Source organism: Oreochromis aureus, linkage group 3 (assembly GCF_013358895.1).
Source record: "Oreochromis aureus strain Israel breed Guangdong linkage group 3, ZZ_aureus, whole genome shotgun sequence".
Lineage (NCBI taxonomy): Eukaryota > Metazoa > Chordata > Actinopteri > Cichliformes > Cichlidae > Oreochromis > Oreochromis aureus.
In genome coordinates this window covers 72699283-72718449 of record NC_052944.1, presented here as the reverse complement: position 1 = coordinate 72718449, position 19167 = coordinate 72699283, and the positions used below count along the sequence as shown (strand labels likewise).

The 19167-nt window shown below is 38.5% G+C and overlaps 1 protein-coding gene across 1 annotated transcript; it reads right to left on the bottom strand.

Moving 5' to 3' along the window:
• Positions 1–302: 302 nt before the first annotated feature.
• Positions 303–2667, bottom strand: LOC120437531 (coxsackievirus and adenovirus receptor homolog). The gene is made up of 3 exons (XM_039608106.1): positions 2529–2667; positions 1276–1629; positions 303–1037 (listed from the first exon to the last, which is right to left on the bottom strand). The coding sequence occupies exons 1-3, from the start codon at positions 2596–2598 to the stop codon at positions 925–927; spliced, it is 537 nt and encodes a 178-aa protein (XP_039464040.1). The 5' UTR covers positions 2599–2667; the 3' UTR covers positions 303–924.
• Between the last annotated feature and the right edge of the window lie 16500 nt (positions 2668–19167).

The following is a 19167-nucleotide window of genomic DNA, read 5'->3' as shown; positions in this document are numbered from 1 at the left end:
GCCTGCATGACCACGGGGCAGGGTCAGCAGAGTCTTCCTGAGCCTAGTGTGGCTCTCAGTTAAATACCTTCTCCAGGAACAAAAGGCAGTACACAGCTGTTTCACACCTTAAGGTTCACACTCCCTTGCTACCTCCCAGAGTCCTCGAAGAGACAAAAGATTCCTTCCTGTGGAGTGGTCTGCTTCCCCCAACTTCCTTCTTACAGTATGGGTGTCAGACATGTTAAAATCCAATGGCACCAAGGCATTATACAATAAAATAATGTGATTAGTACATAAGTAAAAGAAATTCCATTACACGATAATATTTTTTCAACACCTTCCATTATTCAGTATCTTCTCTAAACTTCTCACCTTGCAGATTAAAAAATGTCTTTGATCTTTCTTGGATCACTTTGGGTTTAATTTCCTGAGAATTACCCACAGATGCTGGAGAACATTTTTTTTTTTTTTTTTAAATTGTGGTTTCCAATTTTCAGTTGATAGATTTGCTGCTCCTGGTCCTTCACTGTGTTCCTTCAGTTGAATGTCTGTTTTATTTGTTTGTTTTTTTCCCTTTTACTTGAGGAACTGTTAGCTCCTTATTTAACCATTGTCTCTGCTGTGGAATCTATTTGAAATTAAGCAACTCTTTGAGTTTTCTATTTGGACTCTATTGTTTTACTTTCTTCAGTCAGGCTCACTTTTGCTTTTCTGCCTTAAAGATGCAGGCTGCCATCTTTAAGCCTTCTTATGTAAAACGCTCTGAGACATTTCAGTTCTACTGCACTTCAAGAGGAGACTAGTATGAATCCTGATTCTGAGTTTGTTCATGTTTTCTGTAGAACAAAATTCCAACAACAGCAGCAACAAGAAGCACAGCAGAAACCGACAGACCGATGAGCTCTGAGACATTTCAAACATGTTGATCATCAGGATGCTAGTTTAAATTAATTTTCTGTTCTTTATATGTCTGTAGATGAAAAATCCAGCAGCAACAAGAAAAACAGCAGCAACAATCAGACCGATGATCACTCCAACAGATCCTCCTGTCTGACCTGCAGGTGAGAAACAGGTGTGAGGTGTCAGCTGTCAGGTAGGTGATGAGTGAAGAACAGAACAGAATCCATTTCCTCTTCAAACTGCTGTCAGACATTATCTACTGCACTCTGATCACATCACTCAGACCAGCTGCTTTCTACAAAGTCTCATCAACAACATCTTTAGAAACAAACATCAACAACCAGGAAGCAGCTTCACCTCTGATCACACACACACTCAACTCTACTCACTCACCTGGAGGATCAACACTTAGACTGATGATGCTGATGGGGTCACCACTGAGATTAGCTCTTTTCCTGCGATTATTTCCTGCCTTGACACGACACTCGTATCTTCCAGTATCATTAATCGTCACATTCTTCAGAATCAAAGACACGTCTCCATCCTTCATCTGTCTGTCCTGCAGATCCACCCGGTTCTTAAAAGATGGATGCTGGTCGTCTGGAACAAGCTGGCCATCTCTGTACAAAAGCACATATTCATCTCCCAGGTCAGCTCTGCTCCACTCTACAGCTAAGATATTGTTGTTTGGAGCTCGACATGGTAGAGTGATGTTCTGTCCAGACTCAGCTGTGATGCTTTTTTGGTCTGAAAGAGAGCAGAGGTTAAAAGTCAAAGTGCAACTGATCATTTCTTCAGCAGCCAGGTGGAGTGAGGAATATATGCACATATATTAAATTATAGTACAACTGTACATGTTATCCATAAAAAAGGAATCAAAAAACTCTTTTATTGATGCTAAGGTACACACGTGATCATTATGACAGTAAATGCTGTTAATATCACACAGTACCACTGCACCCCTAAAGAGATCTGACCTTAATCTATTATTGACACAGAAGTCAGTTACTACCATCATTACTCTATATTAACAAGATGTCTTCATACAATGAATTGTTCTGTTATTTTATTTTTATTTACCTACTTATTTTCACTGTCTAGAACTTGAGTTGTGCTTTTTTTGTTAAAGCTCCCAAATCTCATATTTTGACAGTACAGGGTCAAAGTTAGTTTAAATTTAAGTTGGAAACTCAGAGGGTTGAAGGAATGCTGCCTGTAACAGTATCTACAGTAAATGAGGAGATTACTGTGGATGGCAGTAGCTGTGTTATATAAACACTTATGCAGTGAAACATGTGCTGATAATAAGTGAACATAATGTGTGAGAGAAAGCAGCCTCTCATTATAAGACACTGTGAGTCTCTGCATGCTGCCTTTATGGAGCTACAGCTGTTTGTATACACTGAACAAAAAGCTTTGTAGCTGTATACTGACTCCTGACACTACAACACATCACACAGACACACATATTTACTTCTTTGTCTCTGTGCTGCAAACTGCACCACTGACCAAGCGACTCCACCCAACATCGTGACATCTTCCCACAGATAAACTGATTCAAAATGAAAGTAAATGTTTAGGAAGTATTGGTAACCTGCATCCCTCTTTATCTCAGAGGGAAACACTCTTTGGTTTATAAACCTCACCTGCAGAGACAAACACGAAGACACCGACAATCAGCAAAGTCGAGCAGAGCGACGCAGTTACAGGAAACATTTCCGTATTTCTGTTTCTGACGATCTGACTCTTAGTTTGTTCTAAATGTCTGAATTTGTTGGTATTTTCAGTGAATACCAGACCTTAAAATTAACACTTGACTACATGAGGTTACATCTAAGGTTTATACAGTGCTGAAAGTTTATGTTTTCAGTCACTCGTTCAAATTCCACACTTCCGATGTGTCTTCAGGAAGTCGCATTAAAGTGACGTAGGGTAGGTTGGACTGTCGGACGATCATAAAGTGCGTCATAAGAAAAGTGCTGAATTTTAATGTAATGATTTATTTGAGACATAATAACTTGATTCTCTTTCACAGAGAAAAACACTGTTTGGTTTTTAACAGTTAAATCTCTCCTGCAAACACAAAATCTGATCAGAGTAAATCAGACATTCGTCTGTTATCTACCTGTGATGATCTACTTTGTTCTAAATCTCTGAGTCTGTTGGTTTTTTCAGTCAATAACAGAACATGACTTTAACACTTGACTACGTGAGATTAACCCTTTCACACATACTGGTCACTACAGTTACAGCTATTCAAAGGCTGTTTTCTTGTATTTGTGTCAGTGTTGATGATATACTTGCACATAAACCACTACACTGGACACTGATGTGTCACTCCTTACCCTGACACTCACTGATTGTTTAAGGTTACTATAGATGTATGATGTGTGTTTCATTGTAATTATTGTTATTTAACCCTGTCATGCATGAATTATGACAACCTCAATCAGGATTTTTTCTTAAGTATTTGTATTCATCTTTTCATACCTAAAGATGAATACAAATAGAAAAAAATCTGTCTGAGGCTGTCACAATTCATGTATGAAAGGGTTAAATTTAAGATTAAATAAAGATCTCTCTCTGTGTGCCACGTCCACACTTCCGAGGTCTCTTAAGGAAGTTGTGTTAGTGTGAACGTTGGTAGATATTATTGTAGGACGATCATAAACGTAAAGCTGAGTGTTTAACAGGTTCAGTTCTTGAATGATCCCCACAGAACAACACAAACATAACCTCTCTCATCATCAATCATCAGCTACATACTAAAGACCATCATCAGCCAAAGGACTTCAAAATGACGTCACTGTATAAAAATGTATATTGTACTATGGAGGAGGCAGCATTTAGCTGGAGCCTCCATAAAACCACAGACAACTTTGTTCACCTTTGTCCCTAAAAACTCTAAAATATAATTTTAAACACTTACTGTTCTTCTGAAGGAATCTCTGAAATCCTCAAAGTCTTTTCTGATCATCATGATGGAAAAAAAGAAATAATAAATATTTTAAAAATGTAAAGTAAGTAAGTACGGACCTCTGTACTAAACATCCAGAGAACAAACTGAACTGTATTTCCTGTCAGCTGTTTTTAAACAGACACACCTCAGATCTGTGACATCAGCACCCACAGCATCACCTTAGCAACCACATTCCTCTCCACCTATCAGCTGTGAGTTCACATATTTGACAAACAAATACCACAAAAACAAAGTCACAGCTGACTCTGAGCCCTCACAGTCAGCTGATCTTTCTGTCAAATAACTTAATGAAACCCTGAAATACAATAAATATTTTCAGGTCCTTGAAGTACACACGGGTGGGGGCTGGAAACCCACTCCACCTGTCACAGTCTGAAGACAGAATGTGGTTTCTGTTCAGTGTGTGAGGATCAGTATGATGTATAATAATGTGAGTAAACTTCAGCAGGTTCATGTCTGTGATGTAGAGAACAGGAACAAGCAGAGGTGCCCTGGATGTTTGATCTGTGCTCTGATAATTCAGCGTATCACCATGTGGGACAGGAGACTGTCCAGTACAAGTTACAGCCTGTCAGAGTGTCGCTCACATTTACTGACAAACAACACATGCATCTGTTACTGTTTCTGTCTGCTTTTATTCTAAGAACACCTTTTATTTCCTGTCCTCTTCTTGTTTTGTGCTCATGGAATTGATGGAAGATTGTGTGTCTCAGTATCCTGGTCAGACTGGTTCAGCAGTACAATCATGTGTCTGTCTGTGAATCATATCAGATTTCCTCTTTGGTGTTCAGCACATTCATCAGCTCTATTTGAACTTGGAGCTCCATTATTTTTCTTTCTGTTGTTTTATACTCGTCTCGTTTGGATGTAAAGTCATTTCAAAGCTTCATAAGTAACATACCTGTGGTTAACTGTGCCAGTCTAACAGACTGAAAGAGTTTAATCCTCTTTGGCATGAATTAAAGTTTTTTAGAGAAAAAAATATGTCACTGAACTTTTTTGGAGTTTGGAGCTCCTGCTTTATATTTGAATCAATAAATGTGCAATAAATAAATGTGTAATGCGGCTCCCAAAATTTCAGTTTTCTAATTCAGTAAATTTATGAAAAAAACAACTAACTGATTGAAAATTGTAATTTTTTTAAACAAACATCAAGTTGATTTTCATAGAAGTTTTTTAATAAAACAATTAAATAAATGGTAAATTGACTGTTTTTATATAGCACTTTTATATTGTACTTGAGCATCAAAGTGCTTAATGCAACATGCCTCATTCACACAAGCACCTTTTATACATGTTTCCTATCTAACATTCACACTCTGAGAAACACTTCAGGAGCAAAGTGAGTTCAGTATCTTGCACAAGGACACTTTGGGATCAGGTGGGCACAGGTTGTGTGCAATATCATGCATGATGCAAGGGTCTGTATGTGTGATCGTGTTTGTCTTTGTGTTTCTGTGTGTCTGAATGTGTGAAACTTTATCAATCAGAGGTGGACATCACATTTTTGTTGTTTGACATTTGGAGCACCATTACATCCTGGGACTTTACATCTCCCTTCATTCTGTCCTCCTATGACATGTTCTTGTGCTCATTTTCTGCAATTTGTACAGGCTTGTTTTAGTGCATGGTTTGATTGCTTACATATCCCATCACTCAGTGCTCTCAAAACTGGTCCCCATACCTGCTCCAGCACACCTGATTCAAATGACCAACTGGGTATTATGAGCTACAACTGCCTGATAACACACTGATCTTTGGAATCAGGTGTTTTGGAGTCGGGAAACACGTAAAAGCCTAAAACGAGCCGTACCAAAGACCAGCATTTAGAACCACTGCTTTACTATTATTGCCCAAACAAAAGTGGCCTGAATGCACATTGTTGCCCTCAGACAACAAACCAACATGTTTTATTTTATAAATAAATAAAATCAGAATCTGCTTTTTGCTTTATTCTGTTTTTAATGTACTTCAATTTAAACATGCAGAAAAATACCATCAGTCTTAGCAGTAGCTAGCACTGTGCCTCATGCAGATTTGGCACCTGAAATGATTACTCTGCTCACAAGTCAAAGGTCAAATCATCTGTTACTCCTCATTTCACTGAACACTGAGATGTTTTGAGTCACAAAATAAGTGAATTAATAAAAAATACATTTAAGGGACAGTATAGTCACCAATTTTCCTGTGTATTTTTCCTCCTCTGAGGCAAGAACAGAGACCGAAATATGTCAGCATGATCATTTAAAAGAGCCAGTTTGATGAAAGCTCAACAGAAGTTAAAGTGTAACCAGGGGAATCATTGAATGTTAACTTCCTGTCTCTGTGCTGACAGCGAGTGAAGATTAAATAGGAAACTGTTTATTTTTCATCTCTATATTAGTGCTGTGACGCGTTAACGAGCTAACTGCGTTAATGTGTTAGCGCCGTGCAGCCCCACTCACCAGGCGATCTGCGTTAACGGGCTAACAGAGATTTGCTGCGTTAATGGGGTTATGGAGTTAACGTCATTTTAGCTGTCTCATTACAGGCCCACAAAGGTCATTAAGAAGATTTCCAACTATTAAAATAATTCACTTTTAATTTTATACAAATACATTTGTTTTTCTATTCATATGTGAATATAGTCCTTAACAAGGACCATAAATTCACACAAAAATGCTTTATAATGAAAGAACAATCATATAAAACATATACATAAGATATAGAGTAGTGCTGTCACCGTTAATCTCGCATGACCACAATGTCAAACTGAAACATAAACTGTTAAACCTCCACACCTTTCTGTTAGAAAAACTTTTGAAACAAAAATAATTATATTTCTGATTTATTGGAGAAACATTTAATTCAATTCAATTCAATTCAATTTTATTTATATAGCACCAAATCACAACAACAGTCGCCTGTACAGAAACATTAACTTGTAAACGAGGCTGATTCTATTTAACAGAAACAAACACTGTTTGGTTTTTAACAGTTGACCTGCAGACACAAACACCGACAAACAGCAAAGCTGATCAGAGCAAAGCAGACATTTCTCTGTTATCTGGTTGTGATTATCTACTTTGTTCAGAGTTGGTATGTCTAATCTGAGAATCTGAGTTTCATAAATCTGACTAAGATTAAATTCAAGGTTCAAATGAAGTCACTGATTATGATAAGTAATGCTGAGCTACTTGTTTGACTTTCCCATAAGTGTTGAAGAAAGAGGAAGTTATAACTACATATAAATGTGTCATAATAAAAGAGGTGAATGATGGAGGAGGCAGCATTTAGCTGTAGCCTCCATAAAACCACAGCTGTTCTGGAGAACTTTGTCCACCTTTGATTGTCTTTAAGTTGTGTTGGAGCCACAGAGAGCAAATCTTTGTTCTTTATGGAGAACCAGTGAGGCTGTTTGGACTTTCCTATGAAACATCAGTGCAGGAGTCTCTCAGTACATCTGTTTACAGTGAGGGACAAAGAAGCAGCAGAAACACACACAGAGAAAACATGGAAAAGACGAGCAGCAGCAAATAGTCTGCAGGGGGAGAGAGCATGCAGCTGCTGCAGCACTTCCTGGAAATCACATGACTGTAATCAGAGTACAGAAGAGTAACTGAGTACATTTCCTCTTAGTGACTGAGGTGATTTTATTCTTGATATTGTGTCAGATAAATTCTGAGAGGCTTTGGGTTTTCAGATGATAAAACACACTGAATTCATTTAATGTGATGTAGATTACAGAAAGGTTGAAAAACATCATTTTTTTAACACTTACTGTTGTTCTGAAGGATCTCTGAAACCCTCAAACACTCTTCTGATCATCAGGATGGAAAAATGATCCACTTAAAACAACAAGCCCTTCACCTCTGTCACACCATAGCAGCCATGTTCCTGTCCACTCCTGCTTTACATACAGATATTTGACAAATGGGTTTTTTGTTAATCCTTTACACACAATACAAAAAAATCATATAAGAAAATGAAAGTTCAAAATATATGTTATAACTGAAAAATAAAAATAAACATTCATCATAAATCCAGCAGGTCTGATCGCATACTCAAACAACATGAAGAAATACTTTATGAAGGCACTTGCTCTGTTTAAAACCACCAAACCTGACTCTGGTGTCGTCTGTTTCTGGCACTTTGTTCCCTCATAACTTTATAAGTTATGAAATCTTCAAGGCTAAAACACACGTCGCTTTTACTAAATGAAACAAGAAACAAGTACAGTTTCCTTCTGGAGAAACTTTGTGGGCTCATTTGACCATGTGGGAAATGTGGCTGCTCAGCCAGTTTCAATTTAGAGTAAAAGAAAAAACAGCTGATGAGTTACTGAATACTGTGAGTTTTCACTGTTAAAAGGTCGGAAGGAATCTGTAAAATCAGTGTCTTTGGAGAGACTTTGAAAAATAATTCTTTGACATTATTATTTGATATTCTGATTATTCATCGAGTCCTCAAAAGTTCTGTGTTGATATAAAACAGGTGTGTGTGTGTGTGTGTGTGTGTGTGTGTGTGTGTGTGTGTGTGTGTGTGTGTGTGTGTTTGTGTGTCAGTATCCTGGTCAAACTGGTTCAGCAGTGAGTGTTTGCTGATCATACAAATGGGCTCTGTTTTGTTTCATATCACATGATCTGTTGGTATGTGCAGCAAAAGTAAAAACACTCAAAGCTTCTTTCCTTCTCCATTTTTATTCTTTTTATAAAAGTAGAGCTAACATAGTTGCTTAGATGTTAACAAGGTGATTATCTCAGGCTGTCTAATAGCGATAAAACCACATAGTTTAAAAAAATCTTGAAATGAAACATAATTATCTACACTAACTTAGATTTTACTGACTTTACAAATCTATATTTTGCAAACACTACTCATATACAGAGTTCAAAATATATTTTATAGTTATTTGTCAAAGAGAAGAAAATAAACAGAATGGAAAACTGCAGCTTCCTTGAATGTAAATGTTTAGTATTCTGCTACTGAAATGATGACAGAGACGGAGATATGACTTAAAGACATTAGGGAACATGACTAAAAAGCATAAGAGAAGAAATGTGGATCAAACTGTGACCAACAGGAATCATTAAATAGTCATTTCCTTTCTTTGTGCTGACAGTGAGTGACCACCAGAGAAGAAGCCGTCTGTGGTCATCATGCAGTCAGAAACCACTCTGGATATTAGTCACTGGAAATAAGACAGGAACAGTGCTGGATTCAGGGCTGTGGGAAGAAAGATGCTGAAATGCACCCGTGGTGGATCGTAGAGACTCCGCTCGAACTCAAAGACAAATGAAAAATGAATAAACATTAAACTTTTCCTTTATTTATGTGATGCATATCTAATTCTAATATCTAACTTTAATGAACAGGTTTTGAATCAGTTTCAACCCTTCCTTTAACATGTCAGAGTTTGATGGTTTTTCACAGTGAAATTATTAAAAGTGTTCTGTAGAGAGCTAAATATTCATGATCCAGTGTAACAACACTGCCACCATGAGGTTAAAGTGAACATTGACAATTAAAGCTTGACTGACTGGAACACAATGATTTTAGATGCATGAGCTTTATAAATGGCTGCATTTTCTATAACTGTGGATAAAGATTCCTTTACTTTGACTTAACTTGTGTTCAGGTTAATCATGAAATAGTCAGTGGAGTAAACATGACTGTACTCCTGATTGGGCAGTGATACTTCTAATATGAACTAAAGAAAAAAAATTTCAAGAGCACAGTGAAAATACTTAAGAATGTCTTTAATTACGCATTCATTTTAAAATAATTATTTATACAGTTAAGGCTATTCATTCTCTCTCTCCACCATACCTTCCTGATTTAGTACAGATGAACTTCCCATCTTGGTGCCTCAGATCGTCATCTCCTCTTTCTCTCTCTGTTCCTTCTGCTCGTCTTATTACAATGGGGGCAGGGCTTTTAGTTGCTCTGCCCCTCGACTTTGGAATTCCTCATCCCAGGACCTCAGAAACATTACGTCATTCCCTCTTTTTAAGTCCACCCTAAAAACTCACCAGTTTAAAATTGCTTATGTTTAAACCTCTGCATGCTCTTAACTTTTATCTGTTACTCTTATTATTGTGTATATTTCCAGTTTTTCAGTTTTTTTATATATATATATACGTTTTATTTACTGTACAGTGTCCTTGGTGTCGTGTTCTGAAAGGCGCTATTTTTAAATAAAATGTATTATAAGGTTGTTGGACTCTTCGTAGTTTGTTTTTGTCAAACATGTTGCCCGTGAACCTCCATTGCATTCACTGTATGAAGGCCCATTTAGGGTTATTCAGCTGAGCCGGAAATATTTGCTTTTGGACTTTGGGGGCTGGCAGGATGATGTTTCCATTCAAAGACTTAAACCTGCACATTGTGCTGGATGGTGCAGGTCCAGGCCCCCTCCCACGGCCGCCCGCCTTCCACTGGACTAACAGACTCTGCTTCTTCCTCTGGGACCGCTCCCCACCGAGCTGAGCCCAAGCTATTTTCAGCTTTTTCTGAACGCCCATGCCAGCCTCAGGCTCTGTTCCCTTCAGCCAGTTCAGCCAGTCCGGCCATTTAATTAAAACCAAGGTCCTGGACTAGGGCATGTCCCTACTTCAGTGTTTTCGAGCGCAGAGTGGCGTATTGTGTGATGATGACAAAACCAGGATTGATAATTGAGAGCTCTTGTGTCGTCTGTTTTTACCTCCACAACTTTCTTCTGTGAATGAACTAAACAAAATAAACAATTTGTTGTCATCAAAACAGAATTTAGAACATGTGACTTGAAGTAAAACAGAAACAGAGTTGGGATCAGGGGATTTTCACACATTTATAGTCAAGGCTGTGGGAAGGTTGGGGAAGTAGAAATTCTGAGGGTGCTGCACCGGTGGTAGATGGCAGTGTCCTTAAACTCTTCCACGTGTCCCTGCTGCAGCACACCTGAATAAAATTAGTATAGAATTTGAATGCATGCTGAAGTGGCAACCCCTAACCCCACTCAAGTAAATTTCAGTTTTGGGAAAAATGTACTTCTAAAACCACTTTTATTGCACCATGTTTATTCACCAATGAGCAGCTGTAACATGAATGAAATGGCTTAATTGCCACCTCAGAATGTAGTCGAGTTCTATACTCTTGCTAATGACCTACTAATTGTATTCAGGTGTGTTGCAGCAGGAACACATTTAAAAGTGGACGTTGTTTTCCAAAACATTATTACTAAAGTCCTCTGTGGGCCCTCATGACAACTGTTAGAAAACACTGCCACCATGAGGTCAAACTGGAACAGTGACGTTACTGCTGTGCAGAGACACACTGATGACTGACTGGAGCACATGTTCTATATCAAAACCATCCTCCCACATTGAGTATATATGACCGCTAGAGGTAGATGTTTGACTTTAAAAACAAACATGATGACACAAGCAGATTAACAATGCTTCAACTGTTGTGTATTTCCTGTTCTATATGAATTCACACTCCAGTGAACACTTGAGAGAGCAGCTTGGGCTTCAGTATTTTGACAAAGGTTACTTTCACATGCAGACTGGAGTATTCAGGGATCAAACTACCAACCTTCCAATTATTAGATGACTTGTTTTGCCTCTGTCTTCTCTTTAATGATTGTTTAATGATTCTATAAGATGCTGCCTATAATGTTAAAGTGAGCTTAACCTTTTTTAAAAGTATATTTTTCTTATTTGTTGTTGGATATTAAAGAAGAGAATGTGTGTTTTTTGTGCTTTTTTGTGCTCTTTTTTTTAAACCAATAAGAAAGTCAAAGTTATCGTGAATTAACACTGGTAAGGTGGTTATTGATGTTGCATTTGTCCCATCACATACAAGAAATACCTTATTGTTTCTAATACAAGTGGGCTTTCTCAGTTCCATATTTATGACACTGCATTACTAGAAAACAAGAAAACTTTACACTATATGTATCAATTTCAAATAACAACAAAAAATTCCTAATTTTTTGACAATATTTTATTAATTTAATTGTTGTTTTTACTAAAAGCAAACAATACAACAGCACTTAACACTACATCCCAAAACTGATGCCACTGACTGAAAGGATTCAAGCTCAGCAGCATAAAAACGTAAAAGTAGTCAAATGTGGTAAAGTAATCAGTTGTTCTGCTATCAGTGTCTTTAATCTCAAAAAACAAACAAATAAAAACATATCACAATATAGCAGAATGTGAGGTAAACTTTGTCTGTCCAGTGACAAAAAGACATCTAACATATAAAATTGTCTGTAACATGTGGATGTCCTCTGGTCTGAGGTGCTGGGGGGACCAGTTAGAGACCAGCAGCTGGACGTCAGTGGTTGGACTGGTGGACTACTTCAGTGAAGAGTAGATGATGTCTGGCTCTGATTTAAAGTCTGAACACAAACACACACAGTTCAAACAACAGGAAACGTAATTTTAAAAGTCATTCTCTCCTTTTTTGTTGGTAGTAATGTACAATTGGACAGTAGGCACAGTTACTTTTTAAGGGATTGTATTTAAATAGAAAGGAAGTTATTTCAGGTTTTGGCCACTGGAGGAGCTCAAGAGTTTACAGTGATATTTCTATAGCATGTATGAGAGCAATGACTATGTTATGTAAAGGGTGCATGATTAATGCTGAAGAACCAATAAGATCAACACAACATAGTGTGTCTGTGAACAAAGCAGCAGCAGCAGAGCTGTTTGGACTTGTAACTGTTTTCAGCAAACAGCTTTCAAGGTGTATGAAACATACAAACCGTAACACAGAGTAGCAACTTTTAGGAAAATTGTTCCACTGATCAGCAGCTAGCTTTTCTCTTTCCACAGTTAAAGATAAAGAGCAGCTGTACCTGGGCCTCCTTGGTCTGATGGTTTGTTTCATGACATCTTCAGTTCTCACAGATGGAGAAACTGCAGCTCGGTCAGCGTCTGCAGAATAAAGCACATTAAAGTTACGCAAGGTAAAACAGCAACAGTACAGCTGTATAGAAAAACATGGTTATTGTATGTAATCTTCCATTATAAAGACAATCTGTGATGATCATTATAAACAACAACAACACCTTTTCACAGACTTCTTAACACCTCTGCTGTAAAACCAAATTGACTACAAAGAACTGAGGGGGAGTTTATGTGAAAAACAAGGTGGACGACCACAAAACTGCCATCGTCTTTCAGTGCAATCTAACACCTTTAACCACAGAGCAAACAAGTTCTCACAACAGAAACTCGGCCATTGGTCAATTTGGAAAAGACAGCAGTAAGAAGTCTCACCAGCTGCAGGCTACAACTACAGTTAACTGGTATCATCTTCAAAGGGATGAATGTTCAACATGTCAGGATGTTACAGAAACTACAAAATTAGATTTTATTGAAATGCTTTTCCAGATGATGTCTCCATGTTCCTTTCTGTGTTTAAAATAAACAGCTCTGTGTTGAAACAGCTGCAGCTGAAGTGTTTTCTTTCTATCAGAAACAGGATGCTGGACGACTGCAGAGCTGTTAGCTTCAGTTAACCACAGACCACAAACACACAGTCCAGCTCACAGTGAACAACACTCAGTAAGGACAGAGTTAAACACACATGTTGCATCTGATTGAAATGATCACATTTTAGATCAAGGACACAAATTAGAAATTAAAAAAATGCAAATATGAACATTAAATAACGTGATTTAAGATTTTGAACATCAAACATTTTTTACACTTCTGATCATCCCTCACATGCTATGTAACGTCCTCATAATCCATCAAAGTCATCAACAGTCCTCGTGAACCTATGACCTTATTTGTTCATTTTTATTTTCTTTATATGTTCCCACACTTTAAAACTGAACCAGAGCACCTCTAGAAGCAAATTTAACATATTTGTTATGATATATAATATAAACAGTACTACCTCTGCTTTGTCTGAATAGCTGTTCTTTACAATTTGATGCTTTGATAATGGTATATATGACATGAGTGATGATGTCATCTTCTCCAGTTTCTTCTTGATCTGCAGAAATGATCCAAAAAGAAAATTTAAGGTAGTTGTTACTGTGATCATAATGAATGTGAACTTTATTCTACTAAACAAACTCAGACATGAAAGATCAGGAAGTCTGAGTCTCACCTTCAGGTTTCCTGTGAACACGTCGTCTCACCAGCAGAACCAGTAACACCAGTAGAACCACAACACAGACTGATCCAACACATGACAACACAGAGAGAACAGGAGGAGAGAGTGATGGAGGAAGACTGATGGAGGTGGAATCAGGAGGAGGTGTGGATGTAGGTGGAGGTGTGGTGGTGTGTTTGTCTAAAATAAAGCAAACACAGTCATTAAGTTGTCGTCACATTGTGAATGTTGAAAGCTGCAGAAACACAGACAGGTGAGTGTGTCACCTGTGACAGTGATCCAGCTGGATGGAGACTCTCCATGACCGCTGATGTCACACTTGTAGAGGCCTTCATCAGACCTGGAAACATGCTGGATGGTCATGTGACCTGTAGGCTGCTTCCTGATGAGGGAGCCATCTTTATAGAAAGCAGCTGGGAGGTTGGAGGGAGTGGTCTTTGTTTTACAGAGCAGAGTGACGTCATCTCCCTCCATCACAGGGAGGACAGGACTCTGCAGGATCACTGATCCACCTCAACACAGAGACAAACTACAGCATTTCATCCATTTACACACAGCTTCATCAACACTAACTCCACACACTCAGCTTACCAGTGACTGTCAGGTTAACCATGTTACTGATGGGACCCTCTCTGGACTCACACCAGTAAACTCCACTGTCCAAAGTGAATAGTGTACTAATGTTACATGAAGAACGGGTCCCTCTTCCCCACCCATCTCCACACTGAGTCCTCTGTTGTTTGCTTGTGTTTCTCCTCAGAGTCCATCCAGCAGAGCTGTCGTCCTCCTCACAGCTCAGAGACACAAAGACTTCCTTAAAGAACTGAGAGCTGCTGGGACTCACAGTCAGACGAGCTGTGAGGGTTAAAATGAAAAACCGATGTCTGTGTAATTAGTCCTTCACATATAAAACTGATCAAATGAGCTCCATTGTGAACTATGAACCCAATCAGGTCATATCAGTGAGCATTTCTCAGGTTTAAACTGTGACAGAAGAAGGTTACTGACCTTGGTTTGTTGTGCAGCTCAGCAGTGAGATCAGAACTAAAGAGAAATGACACTCAGTAAGCACAGTAAAGTCATGTGTCCACTGTGCAGCTGTGTTGATATAATGAGTGAATGATTTGATCTTTTCACTGCCTGCTGTGTTTCCTCGACTCCTGAGCAAAGATAAAGAGTCAGTTCAGACCTGCAGTTGGTCCTCGTGGTGTTTTGAACTTGAATTCAGCCTGATTTGTTTTTCATGTCTTCTCCTCCATCATCAGTTATCAGGAGAGCAGACAGTCAAAGTACAAGAATTCAAACAAACACAGAGATTCTACTTACAGAGCAGACACAGCACAGATGTTTCCTTCATCGTCCTTCTCACTCATTTCAGCTTTTTTTCATTTCTCTCACTGACACCAAATAAAGCCCGCCCTCTTCCTCTGAGCACCAGCTTTCTATTGGTTCAAACACAGAGGCGAGAACTATTTCCTTTCATATAGTGGATGTCTCCCTTTGCCTTATGGCCACTAGAGGTAAATGTTGGACTTTACAAGCAGATCATTAGTTGATGGTTCCTCCGTTTTATAAATAACATGTTTCTGTGGGTTGAAAGTGTTCATTTCTTAACAAAGACTTGTTTTGTGAAAGTACTGCAGGAACATTAGTTGGAAAACATGATCTGATGTCAAATAAAGATCTTGTAGTTACAGAAGTTACCTTTGCGTGTTATCTTTACATTGAACTCTAACCACAAGCTACTGAAGTCAATGTTATCTTTTCACAGCAGAGAATAAAAGAGAGAGAGAGGCCGAGATATTTGGCTGCATTTATAACAACATACCTCACTCTGAGGGACAGTGAATGAGCCAGACACACAAACACATACTGAGATTAACTGCAATGAATACTTGTTCATATTATTATTTATATTATTATTATGTAACATGCCCACAGAGAGAGCTGCCCTTGTGGCACAATTTAGTACAACAGTTAGTATTCTAACAAAGTTACACATGAAAAACACAATATTAAAAACTAAAAATCTGGCCACACATCTAACCAATAATAATGATAACAACAACAATAATAAAAATAATACTAGTAAAACAATATCTTTTTTAAACACAGCTCCAACATAAGGAACCAGCATACAAATCACAAGACTATCCATCATGGTAATATGATCAAGAGATTATTAAGACAAGCTTCTTTTCCTACATACCTCCAGTCACACAAGTTTGAGAGAGCAATTCATGCTTGTATTAACTTTTGTCTAGACCAGGGGTCAGCAACCTTTTTGATGATAAGTGCCAGCTAAAATTTCCTCAGAAGTCAGTATGATTGCATTAGCAATAAATTTAATAATGCTCCATATTAACAGTTACACACTATATAGAACAACTTTAGAGAATTATATTTGTTTGCAGATGTTAGTTAGTTATAGTTATCAGCTATTTTGAAACAAAAAAAAAGACTCTTTTTATCCATAACAGCAAATGAACTGTACAACAGAAAATGCAAATGCTATTTATGGTGTCCTCACAACAATGATAAGAAAAATAAACTGGGCCAATATGGCGTGTTTGTTAATACAGAGACTGTCATGGTCCTGGGTCGAGCGACCCAGTGTTTTGAGTTTTAGTTTATTTGGATGTTTATTGTTTGTTTAGGTTCATTAAGTTATTCCAGCTCATTTGTAATTATATTACCCTTGTGTTTAGTCTCTCTTGCCCTTCAAGTGTGTTATGTCTGTGTGTCTTATGTTGTCAAGTTCTTGTAGTTATTTCTGCCATCTTCCCCTGTACTCAGTCTCCCTGGTTCTGTGTCTACGTGTCATGTTTCATGTCTATGCAGTTATGTTAAGTTCATGTCATGTTTCATTTCCATGTCTTTGTCTCTGTGTTTCCTGTTTTATTTTGGAAGAGTCTGGTGTTCTTTGTTCATTGTAGTTAGTGTTACTCTCCCCTTTATTGTCATTATGTTCCATTCTAGTCAGCTGTGTTCTCATGTGTCTCCACTTCCCCTGATCGCCTCATGTGTGTATTTAGTCCTCAGTCTTGCTGTGCTCAGTGTCGCGTCGTCTGTGTTCTCACCTCCATGTTTTCACGGTCAGTCTTTGCAGTGATCATCCTAGTCTCTGAGTCTTGTTAGTTTGTCACAGTATTAGTTTTCCCAGTTTAGTTATAGTCTAGTTTAGTCACTCTATCCCTGCTTTGTTTTGTACACTTTGTCTTCTTCAGCCATAATAAAGGCTCGCTTTCTGTTAAGTTCACTCCCGTCTACTAACTTGTGTACGCACCTGGGTCCATCACACACACCACCGCACGGCCTGTCTCCTCAGACCGTGACAGAGACACACATGTTAATGTGAGCTTTGGTCTCCCACTCAGAGACACAGGTCTCCCAGTGTCCAGCATTCAGACGTCTACCTGAGGACACTCTTCATGTGAGAGAAAATCTGCTCACACAGATATGTAGAGCCAAATACTGTCAATAAGGCCTCTGCAATGTTCTGAAGACAGTTAAACTTGTCAGGTAGTGATGTCCAGCATGTGACAATGCAAGCTCCATGAACACACAGCTGTGGATTCCAGCTGCATTCGTAGTTCTGCAAACTTTGACCCCCACAGAGTCGAGTTTTTCAGTTCAATCAGCTGCATTTCGATGTCCTCTGTGTCCAGCCAGTTAATGTGAGGCAAATCTAGCTGCTCATTAAAGCTTTCTGGTTTGATCAGAAAAAAAAACATTGGTCCATACACCTGAAAGTCCCGAAAACGCATTGTGAATTCTGTCTCGAGTCTACGGATGTATCCGTGTATTTCTGCGGTGCTGATGCTGCGCTGAGCGGTCAGCACCTGAAGCATTTGAACTGCCAGCTAGCAACGTCCCTCTCACCGGTAGGCTAAGTTATTTTTAGCCAATTACAAGCTGTATGTGGTTGTTGAGGTTAGCTAAGATACCGTCATTAAGAAGCGACACAACTAATGTATCTACTATGTGAGCTAATTTGCTATGTGCACCACTGGCCCGGCCATTTATTTTTTAATGCACCTCTCAGATTAATTCACTGCATGTCGTGCAGTCAGTTAACCCTTCACGTTCCAGCTGTGGCTCGCGTGCCCAGATTTGTCGACCCCTGATCTAGACTATTGTAACTCTTGGCTCTGATCAGTCATTACTCATTAGTCACCTGTGAGCAAAAATGCAGCACTTCACCTTTTAGCGGTGAAGAAATTGTGTGATCTAACCCTCAGCAAGACTTCAGATTAATTTTCTACCTTTACTTATTTGCTTTTGGTGTGGAAATGAATCAGAAATGAGAGAAAGTCTTTCTGGGTGATGTGCCATTCAGTCCATCTATGCAGTTTACTAATCTGGTCTTTAAGTCTAACGTCATTAGCCGTGTCTGGGCCCAAACTCCGCTGCAGGCCCTTAAGTCAAATGATCACTGCAGCATTACTGAGAGTTAAAAACTGTCTAAACTCTTTCATCTTTAATAAAATGATCAGTGTTGCTGCTCTACCAGGTGTAGCAATTAAGTTTAACATCCAGGCATCCATGAAAACAGAACTTATTAAATTTAACAGAGTTAGAAGTTAGCAGGAAGTTAGCTTGCTAGTTTCCACCTAAACATGATTTAAAAGATTTCTGAAAAAAATAAAATGTACAGCTCTGCTATCACTTCTGACATAAATGAAGACAGGAAAGGAAACAGCAGTGATGTTTGTAGGGTTACCTAAGTTGGACTAGCTGGTAGATATTGATGTGCTACGTGATTGCTAGCGACACAGCTATGTTAGCATAACATTAGCACAGTGAAGCTGGAGAACGAATGCTAACTTTTTTCGTGAGGGTTCCTGATGGTTAGGGACAAATGCAGTTGCATGGCACGATGCTATAAACGGAGCAAACCTCAGTCAGGAGAACAACTGAGATAATCAACCCACAATATGAGGTTAGTCATTAACCCTTGTATTATGTTGAAAAAAAATCACATTGATTATGTTGCAGGTCAAAATGACCCGCACTGTGTAAATCCACTCAGAATTGTCAAAAAACTGCAATAAAACAATAGCAACTTTATTTTCCATTAGAAAAACATTTAGAACACAGACATGCAACACAGTTTGAATTACCATAACTCTTTTTAAGAACAATTTAGTAAAAGTGTACAAGCCGTGAGACCAGTTTTCCCGTGCTTCACTCGCGTAGGTCAGTTTGAA

Coding starts and splice junctions, on each gene's coding strand:
- LOC120437531 (XM_039608106.1), bottom strand. CDS start 2,598: ATGTTTCCTGTAACTGCGTCGCTCTGCTCGACTTTGCTGATTGTCGGT. Junction 1,630..2,528: donor CTTCGTGTTTGTCTCTGCAG/GTGAGGTTTATA, acceptor GCTCTCTTTCAG/ACCAAAAAAGCATCACAGCT. Junction 1,038..1,275: donor TCTAAGTGTTGATCCTCCAG/GTGAGTGAGTAG, acceptor TCTCACCTGCAG/GTCAGACAGGAGGATCTGTT.